Here is an 18,596-nt window from a genome sequence, read left to right as displayed (position 1 = left end):
GTCTTCAGAGCCGCTGTGTGGGGTCCCTGGTTGCTAACGAAAAGAAAAAGCAGGAAAAGTGGATAATACCCAAAGTATGTGACTATTTTCTCCAAGGGTTGAACTTGGGAAACACCATTTGGAAGTTCTCATAAGACATTGGAAGGGTATAGTGCTGATAGACAGGCCCTTGTGACTTCACGAACCCACTCCTAGCATCCTTACTGCAGTTTTGCAACTCCAATTTTATTGAGCCTTTAAAATGGAGTGAATGAATGCAAAAATGTATATGTAGTGCTTTAAAACAGTCTTTGAAAGGCAGACTGCCTTCCTGAGGCACAAGGAAGATCTGAACCAGTGTCTGATTTGCTGGAGTGAGCATCTGTTGTTTATATTGCAAATGTGGGAAGAAACATCAGAAGAGAAATATCTGCCACAGCTCTATTTTGTCGTTGTAAACACTCTAAAGTTGTGCAGCCTGTTCTATTCCTGGTTTTCTCTCCTCCCACTAACTTCAATTAATCTAATTGAAGGAGCTGCGCATTTCACATTTCTGTGTCTGTGAAGTATTTGCATACATTTAAGGCTGTAGATTCTTACTTTTATTTTTGGGAGCAATGATTAGACTCCAGCAATTCAGCAATTCATTCAACACGGGGTAGCCTTTGAAGAGTATTTGGGAAAGCATTGGCATAGCAGAATGCTTACCCTCCAACTCTCCCAACTGAGAGCAGCAGCATCCCCATCTTCCAGTCCCCACACATTTAAAGAAGCACCTATATGCCTCTGATAGTTAAAGCTGATACCTAGACACTACAAAAAAAGCCATCTCAGCATTGGAAAGGAAAATTCAGAGGGAAGAATAAAATTCATGCTTGCATTTGCCTATTGAGCTAGACCAGACATCCCCAAACTGCGGCCCTCCAGATGTTTTGGCCTACAACTCCCATGATCCCTAGCTAAGAGGACCAGTGGTCAGGGATGATGGGAATTGTAGTCCAAAACATCTGGAGGGCCAAAGTTTGGGGGTGCCTGAGGTAGACATTCACCTTGCTTTAAACTTTGACCTATATGCTTTCTGAGGTTTCTTCTGATTTCTCCATGATGCAAACATATGAAACAACCCATTTTTGAAATATTGCATTCATTGTGAGACAGTTTTTAAAGAAACAAACACCCCCCACCCCAGTATATGATTCTCCATGTCAGGATATAATTAAAGATATATGTGATGATTTTAGCATATACACTTTGTCAAAGCTCTGTGGAATATTCGGAGATGATTCTCTGATTGTATGTAGTTTTATCTTTGTTTTAAATAAAAATATAATAATAATAATAATAATAATAATAATGTAAGATAAAGTGAAATTGTTGTACAATTCTGATGACCCTCTGAAACTCTGTACTATGGAACACAACAGGAAGCTCCTGTCTTTCGCAATTTCTTACCTTTTCCATAAGAATGTTCCAAATTCCATAGATGTGAGGGAGTGGAAATGAGGGAGTGGAAATGATGGCACAGAATCCTCCTTTCTGCACATATAATAGTAGAATGACAAGGAGAAAACTAGGCCAAACCCTTATCCTTGGCATGCTAGTTTTGTTCATTCAAGCCTGCAGCACCCCTATATTTTGCCCAAAGCAGTAAATACCTCCTCCTTGGTTGTTAGGGAGACGTTAGATTCGGTCTGCATTTAAAAGTTAATCTGTCAATTTCTCACTTTCCCAAACAATATGAGAAATGAAACATAGAACCAGCCTTCAAAATTCACACTTATCTGAAATTTGCAATGCAGTTCTCCAACTTGAATAAAAATGCATAGATTGGGGGAAAGTGTGCATAGAAATTAATATTTCTGCTCGTGCTCATCGGGAGAATGGCTGACTTTTAACATCTCTCCCGACTCCCACGGGGAAAATTGGTGGCTGCTGGGGGAGTAGGCAGTCTCCCTACCCTCCCGGGATGACGGGAGGGGCCGCTGGCCCGCGGATGCCCCTTAACCCACTCCAACCCTTTGGGGGGTGGGGGGGCCTGGGCCGAGCACCCGCGGGAGCCGGAACTCCTGGAGGCCACCCTGTTTGTGCACGAGTCTCAGAATTTGGAATTTTAATTAGGTAAGAGGTTTTGGGCATGCCTCGGACAAAGGAGTAAAGAAAATATTGCTAATAGATCCAGCCCTGAGCAGCTAAGAAAGAAAACTGGAAAGAGTGGACTTTATACGGTATGTGAAAGCAGGGGGGAAGGGGGGGGAAAGCCCTGGACCTTACGTTTGTTTTGCCTCAATATTATACTCAACACGGGCGAACACCCCCCCCCCAGAAAATCCACTTTCACATGGAAATAGCAAGCAGACTTTTTATATTTAAATTGTGTGTGATGAAAAATGAGATGGTGAAAGATTTAGTAGTAATGGAGGACTTCGGACTTCGCAAGTTATGGCGCTGCAAGAACTAAATTGATGCGGAGAGCCCGCGACGCAGAGCACTACTCCATAGGGAGAAGCCAGGTCGGATTGCATATTGATATTTGATTTATATTAGTTGAATGGCTCTCCTGGAAAGGGGTGTGTGCAAAGCAAGCAGAGGAGAGTAGCAGTGCGAAGAAGTTTGGCAAACAACAGGACAAAAAGATGGCTACGGTCAGAATGTGCCATTTGGAATCAAGAAAATTGATTTTATACACACAAAGGCATTGTTTATTACAAATTAGTCTGTTTGCAGGCATGCAACGTTAAGAGTGGACTTTATGATGGTATGTGAAGGAGGGAAAGAAGCGGGGGGGAAGCCCTGGACTTTTTGTTTGTTTGTTGTGATTCAATACTATACTTAACGCGGGCGAACCCCCCCCCCGAAAAACCACCTTCACTTGGAAATAGCAAGCGAACTGTTAAGATTGAGACTGTGTGGAATTAAAAACGATATGCTGAAAGATTTATTAGTAAGGGAGGACGTCCGACTTCGCAAGTAATGGCGCTGCAAGAACTAAATTGATGCGGAGAGCCCGCGATGCAGAGCACTACTCCATAGGGAGAAGCCAGTTCTGGTTGTGTATTGAGTTTTGATTTACAGTATATTGGTTGACTGGCCCTCCTTGTATGTACCCCTTGTATGTGCAAAGCTAGCGGGGGAGAAGAGCAGTGCGAAGAAGTTTGGTAAACAACAGGAAGAGAAGATGGCGAAGGTCGGAATATGGCATTTGGAATTAAGAAGATTGATCTTATCCACACAGAGACATTGTTTATTATAAGTCTGCTTGCAGGCATACATCAGAGGCTGTGGAAATATTGGAAAGAATTATAAAAGCAATTTGATAGAGGTGATCAGGGAAGCTCCGACGTCCAAGGCATGGGAAGCCCATATATACAGTATAAAAAATTATAATTATAATTAGGCATAATTGGAATGTTTTTTTTTAATTGGGAATTGTATAATTAATTTGGATGTGATTGGATGGGATTTGCATTGGAAAATTTAATAAATAGATTTTTTTTTTTAAAAAAGAAATTACCGTAATATTTTGGTGAAAGTAACATACAAAAATGGATTATATTAGGGAAAATTACCCGAAAAATTTGTATATTAGTCAAAACTGCAGACAGATGTATTCATTAGGTGAAATTTACACTAAAATGTTGAAGAATTTTCATGATGATCTTTTTTTAAGATAGCAAATTGTTGCAGCACTGTGGAGAACTGAATTTCAGATTGGAACTGAGAGAACCAAAATGGAGAGATTTTCCCATTACTATTGGTTGTACATGTAGTTGTTGTTGCCCTAAGTTTTGTGAAAGTGCTTCCCTTTGCTGCTACCCTCAAAGGAAGAAAAGTGCAGGCGGAAATAGATGTTAAACTGTGCATGACTCCTGAAAAGGTACGCCTGTGCCTTGTCTGCCTAGTTTCACAGTTTTCATAGAACCTCAGTGGCTGCAAAGGAGAGCCAGGGATCCGGCCAACACTTGACAGTCCTTTGTTGAAACTTGCAGTGATTCTGCAATGCTACAGTAACACATCATTCTTTTGTACCATTTGATTGGCCAGTGTTCAATGTGCCTCTTTCAACTGCTCTGTGCTAGCACGGACTGCTTCTTTCCTGTATGTTCTTTTCAATGTGTGCAGTAAGTTTGTTTGGGCAGATTCTGAAATAGCACAATTTAATGCCACTGCACAATATTGTTTGGGCTAAATGGTTTTTTCCACCAGATGAAGACAGTTGTTTCGTGCTTCCTTCTCTCATGTACGCCCTTGGGTAGCCTTTTAAGGAAACAGTTTCCTCATGATGGGAGAGTGCCGGAGCCGCAAATTGTTGCATTTCCAAGTTGAACAGAGTTGCAGCCAAATATAGATAAAAAGTTAGTATGGGAGCACCTTATTGCTTTCAATGAATTCAGGTTTTAAGGGCCAGATAAGTTGTATGTTAGGGTACTAAAGGAAGTTGCAGGTGTAATCTCAGGGACTGTTTATGATTTTTGAAAATTCTTGGAGAGCAGGTGAAGTACTGTGAGACTGGACAAAGGCAAACGTTGGATCCATCTTTAAAAAGAGGGGGGGGGACAGGATCTAGGCAAGTACTTACTGGTCAGGGTGATGCCAATACTTTCCAGTGCACTTTCCCATATCTTTCCTTACTGCAAAAATTCTGGGCATTCTTAAAAAATAGGGGTTTTTTGCACAAGAGCTCCAGATCCACTTTAGCTGCGTAACCCACAGTATTCTTGTTGATAAAATTTGGGTGAGATGAAGCCACTGTTGGATTTGTAGCCATGAAACAGGACATTCTGAGGGCACAGGGGGGTTGAGCTGGCCTGGGATCCATTGGATCGCGAATTGGTTCCACTTCTATTGTGTGATGGTATGGGGCCAGGGCAAATCCAGGCCCTCTTGCTGCATAGCTCACGACTGGCACAGCATTCTCCCTGCCCATCCTGCCTACTATTTGTGTGGTGGGGCTGCAGAAGTGATGGCCCCACCACCCTGCTCAGTCCCAGGGGGATATTTGCATGGCAGCCTAAGAGGCGTTATAATCTCATTTTTATTACAAATATTACACAGAAGACAGAATAAATTTGTTTGCTGTTGCTCCAAAGGGCAGGACTCAAGCCAGTTGGTTCAAATTACATGAAAAGGAATTTGGAGCAGACATGAGGAAGAACATCTTGATGGCAGGGATGAGGAAGTGGGATGGAATTTTTTCCAATGCTTTATTTTTCCACAGAATGTTTTCCATTTCCTAAGTTCATTAGGAGCAATAAATGGATGCCAAATGCCAAAGGTAATATTGGGCAAGCTTGGCAGTTTCAAAGATGTAATTAATGTTTTTCAGGTGATTATCCCTGACAGACATGTGAGTCAGCCTACCACGCACAGTTCTCCAGGATGCTAAAATTTATTAAGTGTGCCAACAGCCTTCAGTACAGTGGTGCCTCACTAGACGAATGCCCTGTAAGACGAATTTTTCGCTTAACGAATAGGTTTTGTGATCGGAGGTTGCCTCGCAAGACAACGAGGTTTTCTATGGCTGCCACTTCGTCTTGTGAAGCGTGGCCATAAAAACCTCTGATCACAAAACCTATTTGCAAAAGGCATTTGTCTAGCGAAAGGGGAACCAGCTGTAGCAAGGGAAGAAGGCAAAGGAAGATCTGTCAGCGCCTCTCAGCTGATCTTCCTTTGCCTTCCTCCCGCGCTGCAGCTGGTTCCCCTTTGTGTTCCGCTGGTTTCTGCCGGTTGCCGCGAGCAGTGAGGGGCAACTGGCAGAGACCAGTGGAACACTAGCACGGGAAGAAGGCAAAGGTTTTCCCCCCGCCGCTTGTCCGATCCAGACGGGAGGCGGCGGCGAGGAGAAGAACTTCTCCCCGCCGCTGCCTCGCCTCGCACAGCCGGCATCAGACAGGGCTTCGGAGATCTTCTCTGAAGCCCCGTCCCATGCCGGGGAAGGCAGGCGAGACAAAATTAATTTGTTCCACGGGTCAATTCGTGTAACAAATTTTTCGTCTAGCGAGTCCTGGTTTCCCATAGGAATGCATTGAAACTTAATCAATGCGTTCCTATGGGCTCTGGGGGACTGGCAGCGGCATGGGACAGGCGAAGGCAGGCGAGGCGGCGGCCAGGAGAAGAGAGCTTCTCCCTGCCGCCTCGCACACAGCCGGCATCGGACGGGGCTTTGGAGACCTTCTCCAAAGCCCCGTCCCATGCCGCCACCAGTCCCCCGGAGCCCATAGGAACGCATTGATTAAGTTTAAATGCATTGCTATGGGAAACCGGGACTCGCTAGATGAAAAATTCGTTACATGAATTGACCCGTGGAACGAATTAAATTTGTCTAGCGAGGCACCGTGATCTATGCCCCCCTCCAGAAGCTCAACAACTTTGGTCAATTCAATGGGTAGATCAATGCCAGTTTTTTTTTGTTGTGGGAGTAGAACACAGTCTCTTGGGAGTTGGACAAGCCTGCTGTAGTGCAACAAAAGCTCCAACTGCTACCGTACTGCCCAATGAGGAATGGCTGACCAGAGTCCCAGGTCTCTCGTTCTCTCCTCCCTGTCAGCAGTGCACAGTGACATTTACTGTATGTATGAAGTGCAAAACCAGCTGCAGAGGCACTGCTTTGTCAGGCCTGCTCCTCTCACTAAGCTTCTGAGTCAGCTGATCTCTGATTTGTGCAGTGCGCTCCTGTACATGTCTTCTCAGAAGTAACTCAATGTGCCTCTGTGTGGTGGTGGTGGTGGTGTGTGTGTGTGTGTGTGTGTGTGAAAATGCTGGCAACTGTACTGAATTGTCACACCCATTGTTCCAGCCTGCTTATAATGTCTGGAGTGGAGTTAGGACCTGAACCCATACTCTGTTCCACTCGTCCACATTTAGAGAAAAGGTGGGCACGAAGGCATGAATCAATGAGCAGGAGTAGTTTCACCCCTTTTGCTTTATTGATTCCACTTCTGTGCCTTTAACTGCACCCTGACACACACAGATTTAGTAGTTGATGTTGTTCTTAGTGTGAAGTTAGGTGCTGGGTAGAAAACAATTATTCTGCATTTCTGAGCACAGGTTGCTGCTTAGTGTACAGGGGCAGGGTGTGTTAAAAAGTAGATGCAAGCAGTTGCTTTATGTGTCTGCTCTGAGCTTGTGTGGCCAGACCTGTCCAACTGCTCTGCTGCTGAGTCATGGGTTTTCCCCAGAGGCTGACGGGGTAAAAAGCCCCATGAAAAGCGGATATGTGGGGAAGGAAGAGCTGCTGTGTTTTAACTGAAGGGAGAAAGATCAAAACTCTATTTTTTTAAATGGAAACTTGGCATAAAGCTCCTCTAACATTTTGCCAAAAGGGGTTGGCAGTGGGCACCCTACTCTCTCCCCCCCCCTAGCATTTTCAGCTCTGCCAGATGTTACTGGCACATGAGCATGCACTTTCTGCTTAATCGGAGCAGCATGCAAGTTTCCAGGATGAGCAGGCGCAAGCAAAAATAAAAGCCTTGGAGAGGTGCCATGTGTTTGCATTGATGCTGCCAACACGGAGTTTTTGCTCACCAGCCTCTCTTCTAAAGCAAGGCAGAGAATGAAGGCAGTGCAGAAGCGGAATGGTCCACTACAGATGATCACCACACATGTCTACTTACTTGGGCATCATAGCCTCAAAATCCTGAGAAACAGGCTTCCTGCAATCCTGAAAACATTATATAGGCAAATTTGTTAGATGAGCGTAACAGGGTTTTGCCAAGTTCCATTTTGTCCATCATTTTGCTTCCAACGAACAGCTAGTTGCCACTATAATGAATGCTCTAGCCTCTAGCTATTTTGTTTCAGTTTTATTTACAACTGCATGCTCAGTCAATAGGCCTACTTAGGAGAAAGTCAAACCCTCATGGTCCTGCACACTTCTTCAGATACAGATGCATGCACACGAAAGCTCATACCAAAATATAAACTTAGTTGGTCTTTAAGGTGCTACTGAAGGATTTTTTTTATTTTGCTTCGACTCAGACCAACACGGCTACCTACCTGTTACTAGCCTCATGGTCCTGTTGCTTGTGTAAGGAAGGACCATCTGCCTGAATATCAGAGCACCTGCCTCAGGTACATAAGCACCCCCTGCGTTTCAAGCCCTGCTATCTAGATCGAGCTGAATGAACAGTGGACAGACTCCCTTGGGAGGTGGTGGACTCTCCTTCACTGGCAATTTTAAAGCAGAGGTTGGATGGTGTGACGGATTGGTCTGGTTGGCAATAGAACCCCAGGGTGTAAAGAGTTAAACCCCAACCTCCTAGATAAATGACACATTCCATTCCTGAGGGGCGGGACTGCCAGGAGAGTTTAAAAGGAATGGGAGGCAGTTAATTTGGGTGAGAGGGTTGTGGGAGTGAAGAGGGAGCGAGGGAGCGTGTAGGAGTAGGAGATCTTAAAGTGTTCTGAGGAGTTTAATTGAATTATATTAGTTAAATGAAACTAAGAATATGATCTAAGAGCCTGTACACATGAAACCATTACGCTTTTAAATGTCCACTAGTTTAAATAAAGCTTTCTTAAATGTTATCTTAAAAGTGGATGTGCCTAGTTATTCCAGCTGGTTATCAAAACTCACAGAAGTGGTGGCTCAATAGAGCAGTGTTTCTCAACCTTTTTTGGGCCGTGGCACACTTGTTCCATGAAAAAAATCACGAGGCACACCACCATTAAAAAAGTTAAAAAATTTAACTCTGTGCCGCCCTATATTGACTATATAATTATGACTGTAAGAAACACTTGCCAAATTACAAGGGCGCGCGCACTTCCAGGGGAGCTGCGGGGCGGCTCAAAGGCGAAAGGTTACCTTGGCTGCTGCTTGCGAGTAATTCCGGACCGCGAAGCCCAGCGTCCGCCGCGCAGCCATGGCGAAGGACGGGCAAAGGAGGCAGGGGAGGCGGAGCAACCTCGATGCGGCTTAAGGGGGGCCGGCGGCGGATCTGGAGCGCGCCTCCCTAGGGGGCCTCCCTAGACTCTAAAACCACCCTCCAGTTGTTTGCACTGAGCTTTGGGAAAGAGGAAGAGAAATATTGCTTTCCGGCGGGTTAGTACTGAATATTGGCGGCCGCCAGGCACGTGACAATGCAAATCGCCCTTCTTGTCGCGGCACGTCGCGGCACACCAGCCAGCGTCTCGCGGCACACTAGTGTGCCGCGGAACAGCGGTTGAGAAACGCTGCAATAGAGGACAAAACTTACCTCAGGAATAGAGGCGACAGTTTGTGTCTTAGAGTTACACTGAGGAGGCTTAGGAGGATAACCTGGGGTGCCACAAAGTTGCCAGAGTGGAAAGGGCAAACTTTTGCAGTGGGGAATCAAACTGAGTGAGACCCTTTACTGTAGGCAAGAGGTTATTCCGTCAAACAGCCTAGAGTTTCTCAAGATACCAGGCCACGTAAGCTGGAAGACTCTCTTTACTAAGAAACCCACAAGTAAAAGGGGTTTATTTTGAGGCGGCAGGAGAAGAGGGAGGGTGGTTTCACCCCTGGATTCCTGTGTCGCATTTTTAGTAATAGAGAGGGAGGACTTTTCGTCACAGATGGCTGAGATTCCTGCATGGCAGAGCATTGGACTAGATTACCCTTGAGGTCCCTTCCAATGCTATAATTCTATGATTCTATGAAGGGATTCCAGAGGGTGGGATTCAAAAGGTCTTTGGTTGAGCAAACCACAGGCAGTGCTAGGCCAGGCTAGAGCTAGGCTTGTTTCAAATTAGGTATGATTCCCCATCATTTTTTGTTAGTTTCCCCAACTAGATGCCCTTGTACGGTACATTTCAGCCATGGCAATTTGGGCAATTACTTTGTCTCTTTTAGGGGCAGGCTCAGTTGTTTTGCTTAGTCCTCCATCGCACCCTGTGCTATTTCTGTAACTCACATCTCTTTTCGAGCCCACCTCCGAGTCTGCCAGCCTACTTGGGCAATATGGAAACTCGCCACATAATGCTAACCCTATCACAAATATCAACATATGGACCTCCCTCACCACCAATTCCTTACAACTCTGCTTGTCCTATCCCTATATTCTTAACTAGAAACCATATTGGCATTATTGCACCAGCAGCTTTCCTGAGAGAATGTACATGTTAAAAGAGGAACTGAATGTTGCCAGAATTCAACCACTGTTCAAATACCAAAATGGCAATCCCACCAACAATGCTCCATGCCATAGCTGCCAAGTCTCCCGTATTCCCCGGGAAACCCCCGTTTTTCCAGCTGTTCCTAGCTGAAAAAAACGGATTTTTTTTGTTTTTCCCCGGTTTATTCTGGCACGGCAGCCATTTTGGAACTGGGCAGAGCATGCTCAGAAGCGACTTTTGATGCTGCTTTGCCCAGTTCCAAAATGGCTGCAGCGCGACTTCCGGTCTGTTACTTCCGGTCCAGTCCCTTATTTCTCAGGCCGGAACTTGGCAGCTATGCTTCATGCCTGCACTGGTGCAGGCTCATGTTTTGGATATAGACAGCCCCATGATGCCTTCTCAGTTCTAACACCTGCCTCCAGTCCTTACTGCCAGCACAATGTACGGTTACTATGCATAGGAGATCCCACAGTGCTGAAAAAACTAACTTTGGTAACAGAAGGATATGGAATCTAGATTAATAAGTGTGATAACTTGTGAGGTCACTAGGAAAGGTGTCATAGGTCTACACTGACCACCCCTTCATGCCACCCTCTACCTACTTTTATCCTTGCACTATGCAAGTAAAAGCATAGCACAGTGGTGCAACTTACTGCCCGCTTCATTGAATGAATGTGATACTCTGCTCAGCTGTGTTCCTCACGCTCACATTTACCGTGGTACTTTTCCCTCTGTAGGTTATGATGTTCTGAACTCTGCTTTGGAAACTAGTGACAAGTGGATTGGACGAAGGCTACTGCTGGACGTGGAGGAGAATGTTACGGATAACCCTGAAGAGACAGAGCATCCAAATCGCAAAAACTGCACTGAACCAGGTAGGATAATAAACTTTCTCCTATCCCCAACATGCTTACAGCTGGTTTGTCAAGCAGCAGAGCTCTAGAATTGCAGACACATGACTCTTTTGCATTTTTGTTCCTTTTTAGCTTTATAATTTATTTGGAGCATGAATAAATCCCTCTCAATGTGAACTCAAGAGGATAAGACTAGTAGCATTTCAGGTGTTGCAGCTGCATCATAGTTGATATACATATGAATGTGGAGTGCAACGATTTTGAAACTGGAAATATGTTGATATTATTGCACAGGTGCTTGTCTCTCGTTATGATCTGAAAATGTGATATGGGCACTGCAGTTTGAAGATGCAATGTAAATAGATTTTGAGGAGAGGGCATGATTAATAGTAATTACTCTTCTTGTTTTTCAAAGCTACTTCTGATTCTTTTTCTTTTTTAATGGATTTGTTTCTCTTTCACCTTAATGAAAACTGAAACCCCTTTATCTTTGCTGCAGAGACTTGTTGAAGTCCTTCTTATGCATAAAACCTAAAGTTCTGTTGCTGTTTTTCCTACAAGGATCATGAGTCATGTTTGTTTTGCCTGAACTTTATATTCTGCCTTTCTTTGATGAGCAGTTCTCCAACTCAGGCTCCCAGAAAATTGAATGGGACTTGAGAAGAGCACTAGATTGTCCCCCTAAAGATTGCCTTCTTTTCCCTCAACTCTCCAATAGGGATGAAAGAGAAATTTACATTTTTATGTGAACCAACATAATCCACACCACCCAAGCGCCTATACAATATGAAACACAGCTATCCTTTGAAATTCATTCTTTTCCAAATTTTGCAAATGTACCACACTTATATTAGTGAAAATAATGTTCAAAAACCATCCAAAAATATGACGATAAAAATGTCCAAAAATAGTAGAAGTTGCTTGCAAAAATCTGTATATTAGAAGAAAAGCACATGAAAATGCATGCCCATTTTTATTTCAAAAAATCCCAAGCTGAAGTAGAAATGGGGACAACTGAAATTTAGATTGTAAAATTAAGAGAGAGAAGGTGAAATAGACATATTTGTTTGTTCTTACTCCCAGGCTTGCCATGGTCTGAATGGTTTGAGTGCTTCTTTGAAAGAAATAATTTTGGTAGACCTATTTTATGCCATAACAACGAGGGCTTTGTTGGCTTATCTTTTTCCAGAGATCCCACATGTTGTTGTTAAGAAATGATTGCATTTTATTGTTTTTGCTGTTTCCTCCCAGATCTGGTTTGTGTTGCTTACTGCCACCACCGAATGCAATTGAAGGACCAGCCAGTCTGGTGTGGATTTTCAGTTGTGCTCTGTACTATGGCAAGGCAGGATTCAGGCTGCATGGCCCCAAACTCCTCTATGTTGCTTCTGCAGGGAACAAACTGAGCCTCAGTCCTCCTAATTTTGAGCCCACACTGGAAGATGCTGCTTTGCTCTAATGAAACCACATTATTTGCTATGTAGAGTGAAAAGAAAATTAATAAAGAATCGAAAGCCTCCATCCTCCCTCCCCCCCAGAGCAGGAACTGATATTGAGGGACAATTAAGATAGAGTTGCCGTAAGTCCAGTTTTTCAAGGGTTCAATCGCCATCTGGGGCGGGGAAAATCATGGGGTTTCTGTTTGCGAAGCCCACGTGGTCCACCATTTTGGTGGTGGTGGCCTGAGGGCTGGTCAGGGCAGCAGTGGTGCTCCCTGGCGGCGGAGCAAGAGCAGGAGGTGGCAACGGGGGGGGGGCACTCATCTCCTGGCAGAGGTGGCAGGGTGGCTAGTGGAGGTGGCAGCAACAGCACTTCAATTCGTGGTGCCCCAGCCATGCTGCCCATGTGGTACTGCCGTTGCCCCCTCAGCAAGGGAGGGTGTGCAAGAACAAAAGTGAGCATGCTCTGCTCCTTCTCCTCTCTGCCTGCCTGCTCGCTTCCTTCTTGGCCTTGGCAGAGCGGCTGTATGCGCTCGGGGCAGCATAGGCCAAGCGATCGAGAGGAGCACAGAGTGGAAGCAGAGCCCCCTGTCGCTGCCCAGCCCTCACCTTGGTTGATGGGGTCAGCACCGCTGTTTCTAGTGGCGCTTACCGGTAACATGCGGCTCTTGCAGAAGGTGGGAAGCTGGCGGAGGCAGTGAGAGCGCGTGTGTGCTCTGCTCCTCCTCAGGGAAGATTGCGAGGTGGTCTACTCCGTGTATCCAGTCTGATTTGTGGCATGTAGCCAACACCTATGTTTGCTGGGAAGCAGGTCTCGTTGAAGTCAACGTAGGACACATTCCCAAGGAAGCCTGTACCGTATAAGACTGCAGCCTCCTAGGTATGCCATCTCCCTCCCCACCCCCGCCTCAGAGGTTCTTTAAGAGCTACATGCCTGGCAGACATTCAGCAGATCAGTTGCCCTGCATTTGTGAATGGATGTGGTTGGTGTGTGTGTGTTTGAGAGAGGGGGTGGGTCGTTCATACCTGCCAAGTTCCTCTCTGAAAAATAAGGGACTGGACCAAAATTAGCATACCGGAAGTAGCGCTGCGGCCATTTTGGAACTGGGTGGAGCATGCTCAGAAGTGACTTTTGATGCTGCTGTGCCCAGTTCCAAAATGGCTGCTGCACCAGAAGTGGCGCTGCAGCCATTTTGGAACTGGGCAGAGCAGCATCAAAAGTTGCTTCTGAGCATGCTCCGCCCAGTTCCAAAATGGCCGCCGTGCCAGAATAAACCGGGGGGAAACAAAAAAATCCGTTTTTTTTCGGCTGGGGACAGCTGGAAAAACGGGGATTTCCCGGGGAAAACGGGAGACTTGGCAGCTATGGGGTCGTTCTGTCTCTTGCCACTGGTATGCTGCAGCTAACACTTTACCCCTAAGAATAAGATTTCCACCCGATGCCAGAAGGTGCAGCTGCCATGGCAAAATCTCTCTGTGTATGTAAAGCTATCATATTTGCTGCTTTGGGAAGGAGGCAGCAGGGCACCAGGATCCTGACAGAGCCTGATGTCTCATTCCCAGGCTGGGTAAGCATGTTCTGGGCATGGGGAATGGCACTGTCAGCATCCCGGAGCCTGAAACAGGAGGGCTCTTGAACCCTGCCAGAGCCCGATTGGGGAATGAGGCACGAGGCTCTGCCAGGACCTGAAGCCCTGCTGCCTCCTTCTCTGAGCATGTGTTGAGCGCTTCCCCCTTTCCCCCACTTGGCTGTCCCTCTTCCAACCATTTATAGCAGGGGTGGCCAACTCCCAAGATGCTGCGATCTACTTTCTGAATTAAAATCTGGAAGTGATCTATCCCCATTTTTGGGGGTTCAGCTCAAAGTTGTTGATCTACCACAGACATCACGATCTACCTGTTGGATGTGCCTGATTTATAGGCAGTGAGCACCAGCACCTTATTTTCTGGCGGGGAAAGCACTGGCTAAGAGGAAGGTGATCAAGGGGTGGGAGCTTTAGAGTTACTGGCAAGTTATGTAACACAGCATCAGTGCAGAGTCACCAAGGATAAATGGGATAATCATAAGTGTATGTAAGAAAATCAGAGTGTCTTCGACTTGTATGTTTATGACATTACTAGGAGGAATATGGTTGAAGGATGATAGTGGATATTGTTTTTATAAATGCTGTTTCCGCTTGAAAAGGCTGCAAAACTAAGGCCTTGAAATCTAAGGGAGCTGAGATATTGAAAGAAATTTCTGGAGGTGGAGTTAATGTTGAGTTGGCTCAGATTATTATTATTGTTGTTATTATTATTTTATGTTGAAAGTTAAGAACATTGTAGAAGTTAGCAAATATGTCCTCTTTTTTGGCTTTTCAAAATATGACAACCCTAAATGAAGAGAAGCTATTCAAGGAGCAATTAACAAGCTAATAGTCAGTAAATCCCCAGCTGAGCTCTACAGGAAACAATAAAACAGGATGAACCTGCAGCCGGGAGCATTTGATTAATGCTGAAGGGACCTTGGATGGATGGATGGATGGGGCTAATGAGTAAGCATAACCGAAGGATCCTGGTCAAGGTCAAGGCCATTGCTAGATTAAGTGCTGTGTGGAACCTCTTTTTTCATTCACTAATTGTGGGAAGGGAGTGAGAAAGGGTACTGGTCTGGTCTGGAAACAAATCATGATGGGAAAAGAGGAAACCTTTACTATGCAGTTATTAAAGGCATCCAGTTGTCACCCTTCTTGCCATCGTATCATGTGAGGTCTTCTAAAACACTCATTAAGGCTCCTCCTCTGTATTTTAAGATAATGAACGATCACAAAACTAGTGTAGAAAACCATGAGATTGAAAGCTGAAATAGCCGCACATTCTTCCGACTCTCTGAATCAGGAATAGATCTTGTTCCTTTTCTTTAACCTCAAAATAATGTGTGTAAATATTTGCTGAATTATTTAAGTGAAAGCATAGTTTTGCCAACAATAATCCCCCCATAAGGCAGTGGGAGTTTTGTTTGTCAACTCATCCCTATAATTAACATTTACAGTCTCTCTCATGCTGTTCTCTTTGTAGAGGCAGGATTATCTTTTTCAAAGGAGTGACTGTTCTGATGAAGTATTCGTCCTTAAAAAAAACCAACAGCTTTAATGTTTCATTTTATGTAGTGGCGTAGCGTAGGGGGCTGGCCCCCTGTTTTTTTGAGGGGGTGTGACCAGTCGCCACCACGACAGGCTCCCTCACCAGAGCCTGGCTCCAGTGCACGAGGGAGCTGCAAAGACAGCTTCCTCGCATGGCCAAACGCCGCCAGCTGCAGCTCCATCCATGGATCAAGCCTGATCCAGGGCAGAGAGAGGGAGTGGGCGGCTGAGGCACGTGAGGAAGCTGCTCTTGCGCCCGGCCACAACACCTCCACAACACCTCCACCCCTGGTCCAGCAATGCAATTTCTTTTTCAGCTAGAATCTGTGGCTCATTGACTGTGTAAAGTGGAGCCCGAATGTCTTTCTGAGGGAGTTGATTGATGAAAATTGCTTGACATACAAAAATGCATTATATTATGGGAAATTGCATATAAGAATGTATATTGCTGGCATCCGTGTGTCTCAGGATACATTGGAGTGTGCCTCTGGGGGTGATGTCAAACTTCTGGACAATCATAGCACCTGCTGTGCTGCAGAGACCAGTAACTTATAGCTGGAGCCTTCCATGTTGTTTTTGCCACATTAGCAGCACTGTAGTGACCTCTCCAGGGCAAAAGCCAGGGCAGTGTGTATGGGGGTCCTGGACTGTCCAGACAACAAGACCCCCTTTGGCCTCACTGATGTGGCCCAAAGGAAAGTAGAGCAATATATTTGGCACCAGCTTGCTTGCAGTAGTTGCTGTAAAATAAACTTTATTGATTTCAAAGAACAACAATTACAGTCAAATAAAAAGTACAGCCATAACATTGTTGTTACAGTTGTCTTATTTTCCCTTCCCACCCACCCCTCTTTCCCCCCTCTCATCCCTCCCTTTTCCCTTCCCCATCGACTTCTCAACCTATTCTGAGCTTCTCCCTCCCCCCCCTTATATTCTCTACATACCTTACTCTTGTTTTACATTTGTTTTCTTAAATTCTATTAATTCTTCTTATTCTATCATTTCTTTATATACTATCAGTTTTGTTATTTGTCCATAGAACCTTTATATATCTGATATGAGGTTTGGTTTCTCCAATTTATCCTTTATATAATCTGTGAATGGTTTCCAATTGTTATTTGAGTCTTCCAGTTTTATTCCTTTGATTCCTTCATATTTTATCGCCAAATTATAATAATTATCTAAATTTTGTCGCCATTCTTCTTTGTCTGGAACATTTGTGGCCTTCCAGTTTTTTGGGATCAATACTCTCGCAGCTGTTACAGCATAGCTTATACAACATCTGTCCTTAGGTTTGATATCATCTGGTATCATTCCTAACAGAAATAGTTCAGGGGATTTCTTAAACGAATATTTCAAAATTTTCTTTAATTCTTTATAAATCATTTCCCAATTTCCCCCCCTTAAGTCTTCATGGAAATTCCCCAAAAATGAAATGTTTTGGGAATTTTCATGAAGACTTAAGGGGAAAAAATCACAAACGGATGTGAAAAACAGAACTTAAGAATGGAAAAATGAGAAACCAAGACTAACCAAAACTGACAGAATTGCCCATACCTAATGGTGTTTAATCTCCATGAGAACAATGGACTTATGCCATGTTTACACTTCCAGTACAACATGCCCTCTTTTGAAGGGCCTGAGCTCTACCTGAGAAGCCTACAAGTTCTACAGCAGCAGCAGCAGCACTAAAGAGGAGGAAGAAAGGGACAGTCAGGGCCACTTCTTGGGCTAGTTATAAGGGAAGGCAAGTGAGGGCTGGCTGAGGGCAGACTGGGTGTGGCAGAGCAGAGCAGTTAATGTCACTTCTGAGGTCTCCATGGGTGGTCATGATTTCCACAGATAATGTCAGTTGATGTTGGACAGGCCATAAGGATCCATGCTGGGAACGTGGTGACATTATGTACTAACAAATGCCACAGTTATTTCATTGATGTAGGGTCAACAAAGCCACATGGGCAAAGTGGAAATGGGCAAAGGGGATAAACTTCCCTCTTCCCAAAACAAAAACTGGGCAAAACTTTTGTAATTGGTGAAAATGGATGAGTAGTTTCAGCACAGTCCCAGGTTTCCAATTCAAAGGGCTGTGAAATCTCTTTAGTCTAGAAGAGGAAAATGGAGACTTTTTGCTGGAATAATTAAGCCCATGCCACATCTGTCCTCCAGTTTTATTGGAGACATTGGATTTTGACACTGTTTGATTTATAAATAGCAAAAAGCTAGAGTGGGACTTCTGTGTGATCCTTCCCTATGTGATTTGTTGCAGATTGCTGGAAATGATTTTGCTTTTTGCCAGTTCTTCGCCACAGCAGCTGCAGCCTTGCTTTAGTGGAGCCTCAGCACTGATCTGAAAACAGCGAGTTCCTCCAGCTTCCTCACCTGTCATTATGTTCAGCTTCAATCACTTGTCATGTTTGGAGCGATGATCAGCTTCACCAGAAAGTAGGCCAGCTGTGAATAGAGCATATTGGGGTTCATCCTGGATCCCACATCCTGAATTGCTCTCAGACAGTTATGAGAGTCCCGTGTAAGGAGCAGCGGGAGGGTCATTCTTTTTTTTTTAACATAATTTTTATTAATTTTACAAATTACAAAAAGCGGTACATACATAAACACATACAAATTACAGAAAACAGTACATACATAAACACATTTTCCACCTTCTTCCCACCCCCCTCCATGGGTCCTCCCCTGCCACAGGAGTATCCCATGCAGGTGAACAGTCAGAGATGGTCCATTTTATAATTGGGTTTCTGTCCTCCTCCCCCTCCCCTGCCCCAGAGCCCCCCCTGCCACCAGAGAGCTCCAGGAGGTCAGGGCAGGGCGCAGGAAGGCATCCATCCAACCATCCATTCTCATACCAAAAAGAAAAATTTCTACACCAAGAAAAGAAAAGAAAAAACAAGAAAAGAAAAAAAAATAGAAAAAAGGAAAAAAACAAAACAAAAATAGTCTTTTTCCACTCAACATTGATGAACCATATTTTGTGGGCTTCCCCAACCTCCCCCCTTCCCCGGTTTTCATCCCTTTTTTATCCTCTTCAACAGTTTCTTAATCTATAAAATAATTACCTTTATACCTCATACAATTTTAAAACTTAACTATTATCATTTTCACCAAATATCTTAATC

At 44.7% G+C, this 18,596-nt stretch overlaps 1 protein-coding gene across 2 annotated transcripts in view; it reads left to right on the top strand.

Moving 5' to 3' along the window:
* Window positions 1-18,596, top strand: part of SLC24A3 (solute carrier family 24 member 3) — a 141,381-nt gene that overhangs the window by 20,076 nt on the left and 102,709 nt on the right. For both annotated transcript variants that reach the window (XM_035101990.3, XM_088675956.1), the window contains exon 2: window positions 10,788-10,925. In XM_035101990.3, the coding sequence (XP_034957881.2) occupies window positions 10,788-10,925 (138 nt within the window). The remainder of the gene's footprint in view (window positions 1-10,787; window positions 10,926-18,596) is intronic.

Source organism: Zootoca vivipara, chromosome 8, assembly GCF_965207765.1.
Source record: "Zootoca vivipara chromosome 8, rZooViv2.hap1.1, whole genome shotgun sequence".
Taxonomy (NCBI): domain Eukaryota; kingdom Metazoa; phylum Chordata; class Lepidosauria; order Squamata; family Lacertidae; genus Zootoca; species Zootoca vivipara.
The sequence above is the reverse complement of the archived record's forward strand: the minus strand, read 5'-3'. Positions and strand labels throughout refer to the sequence as shown.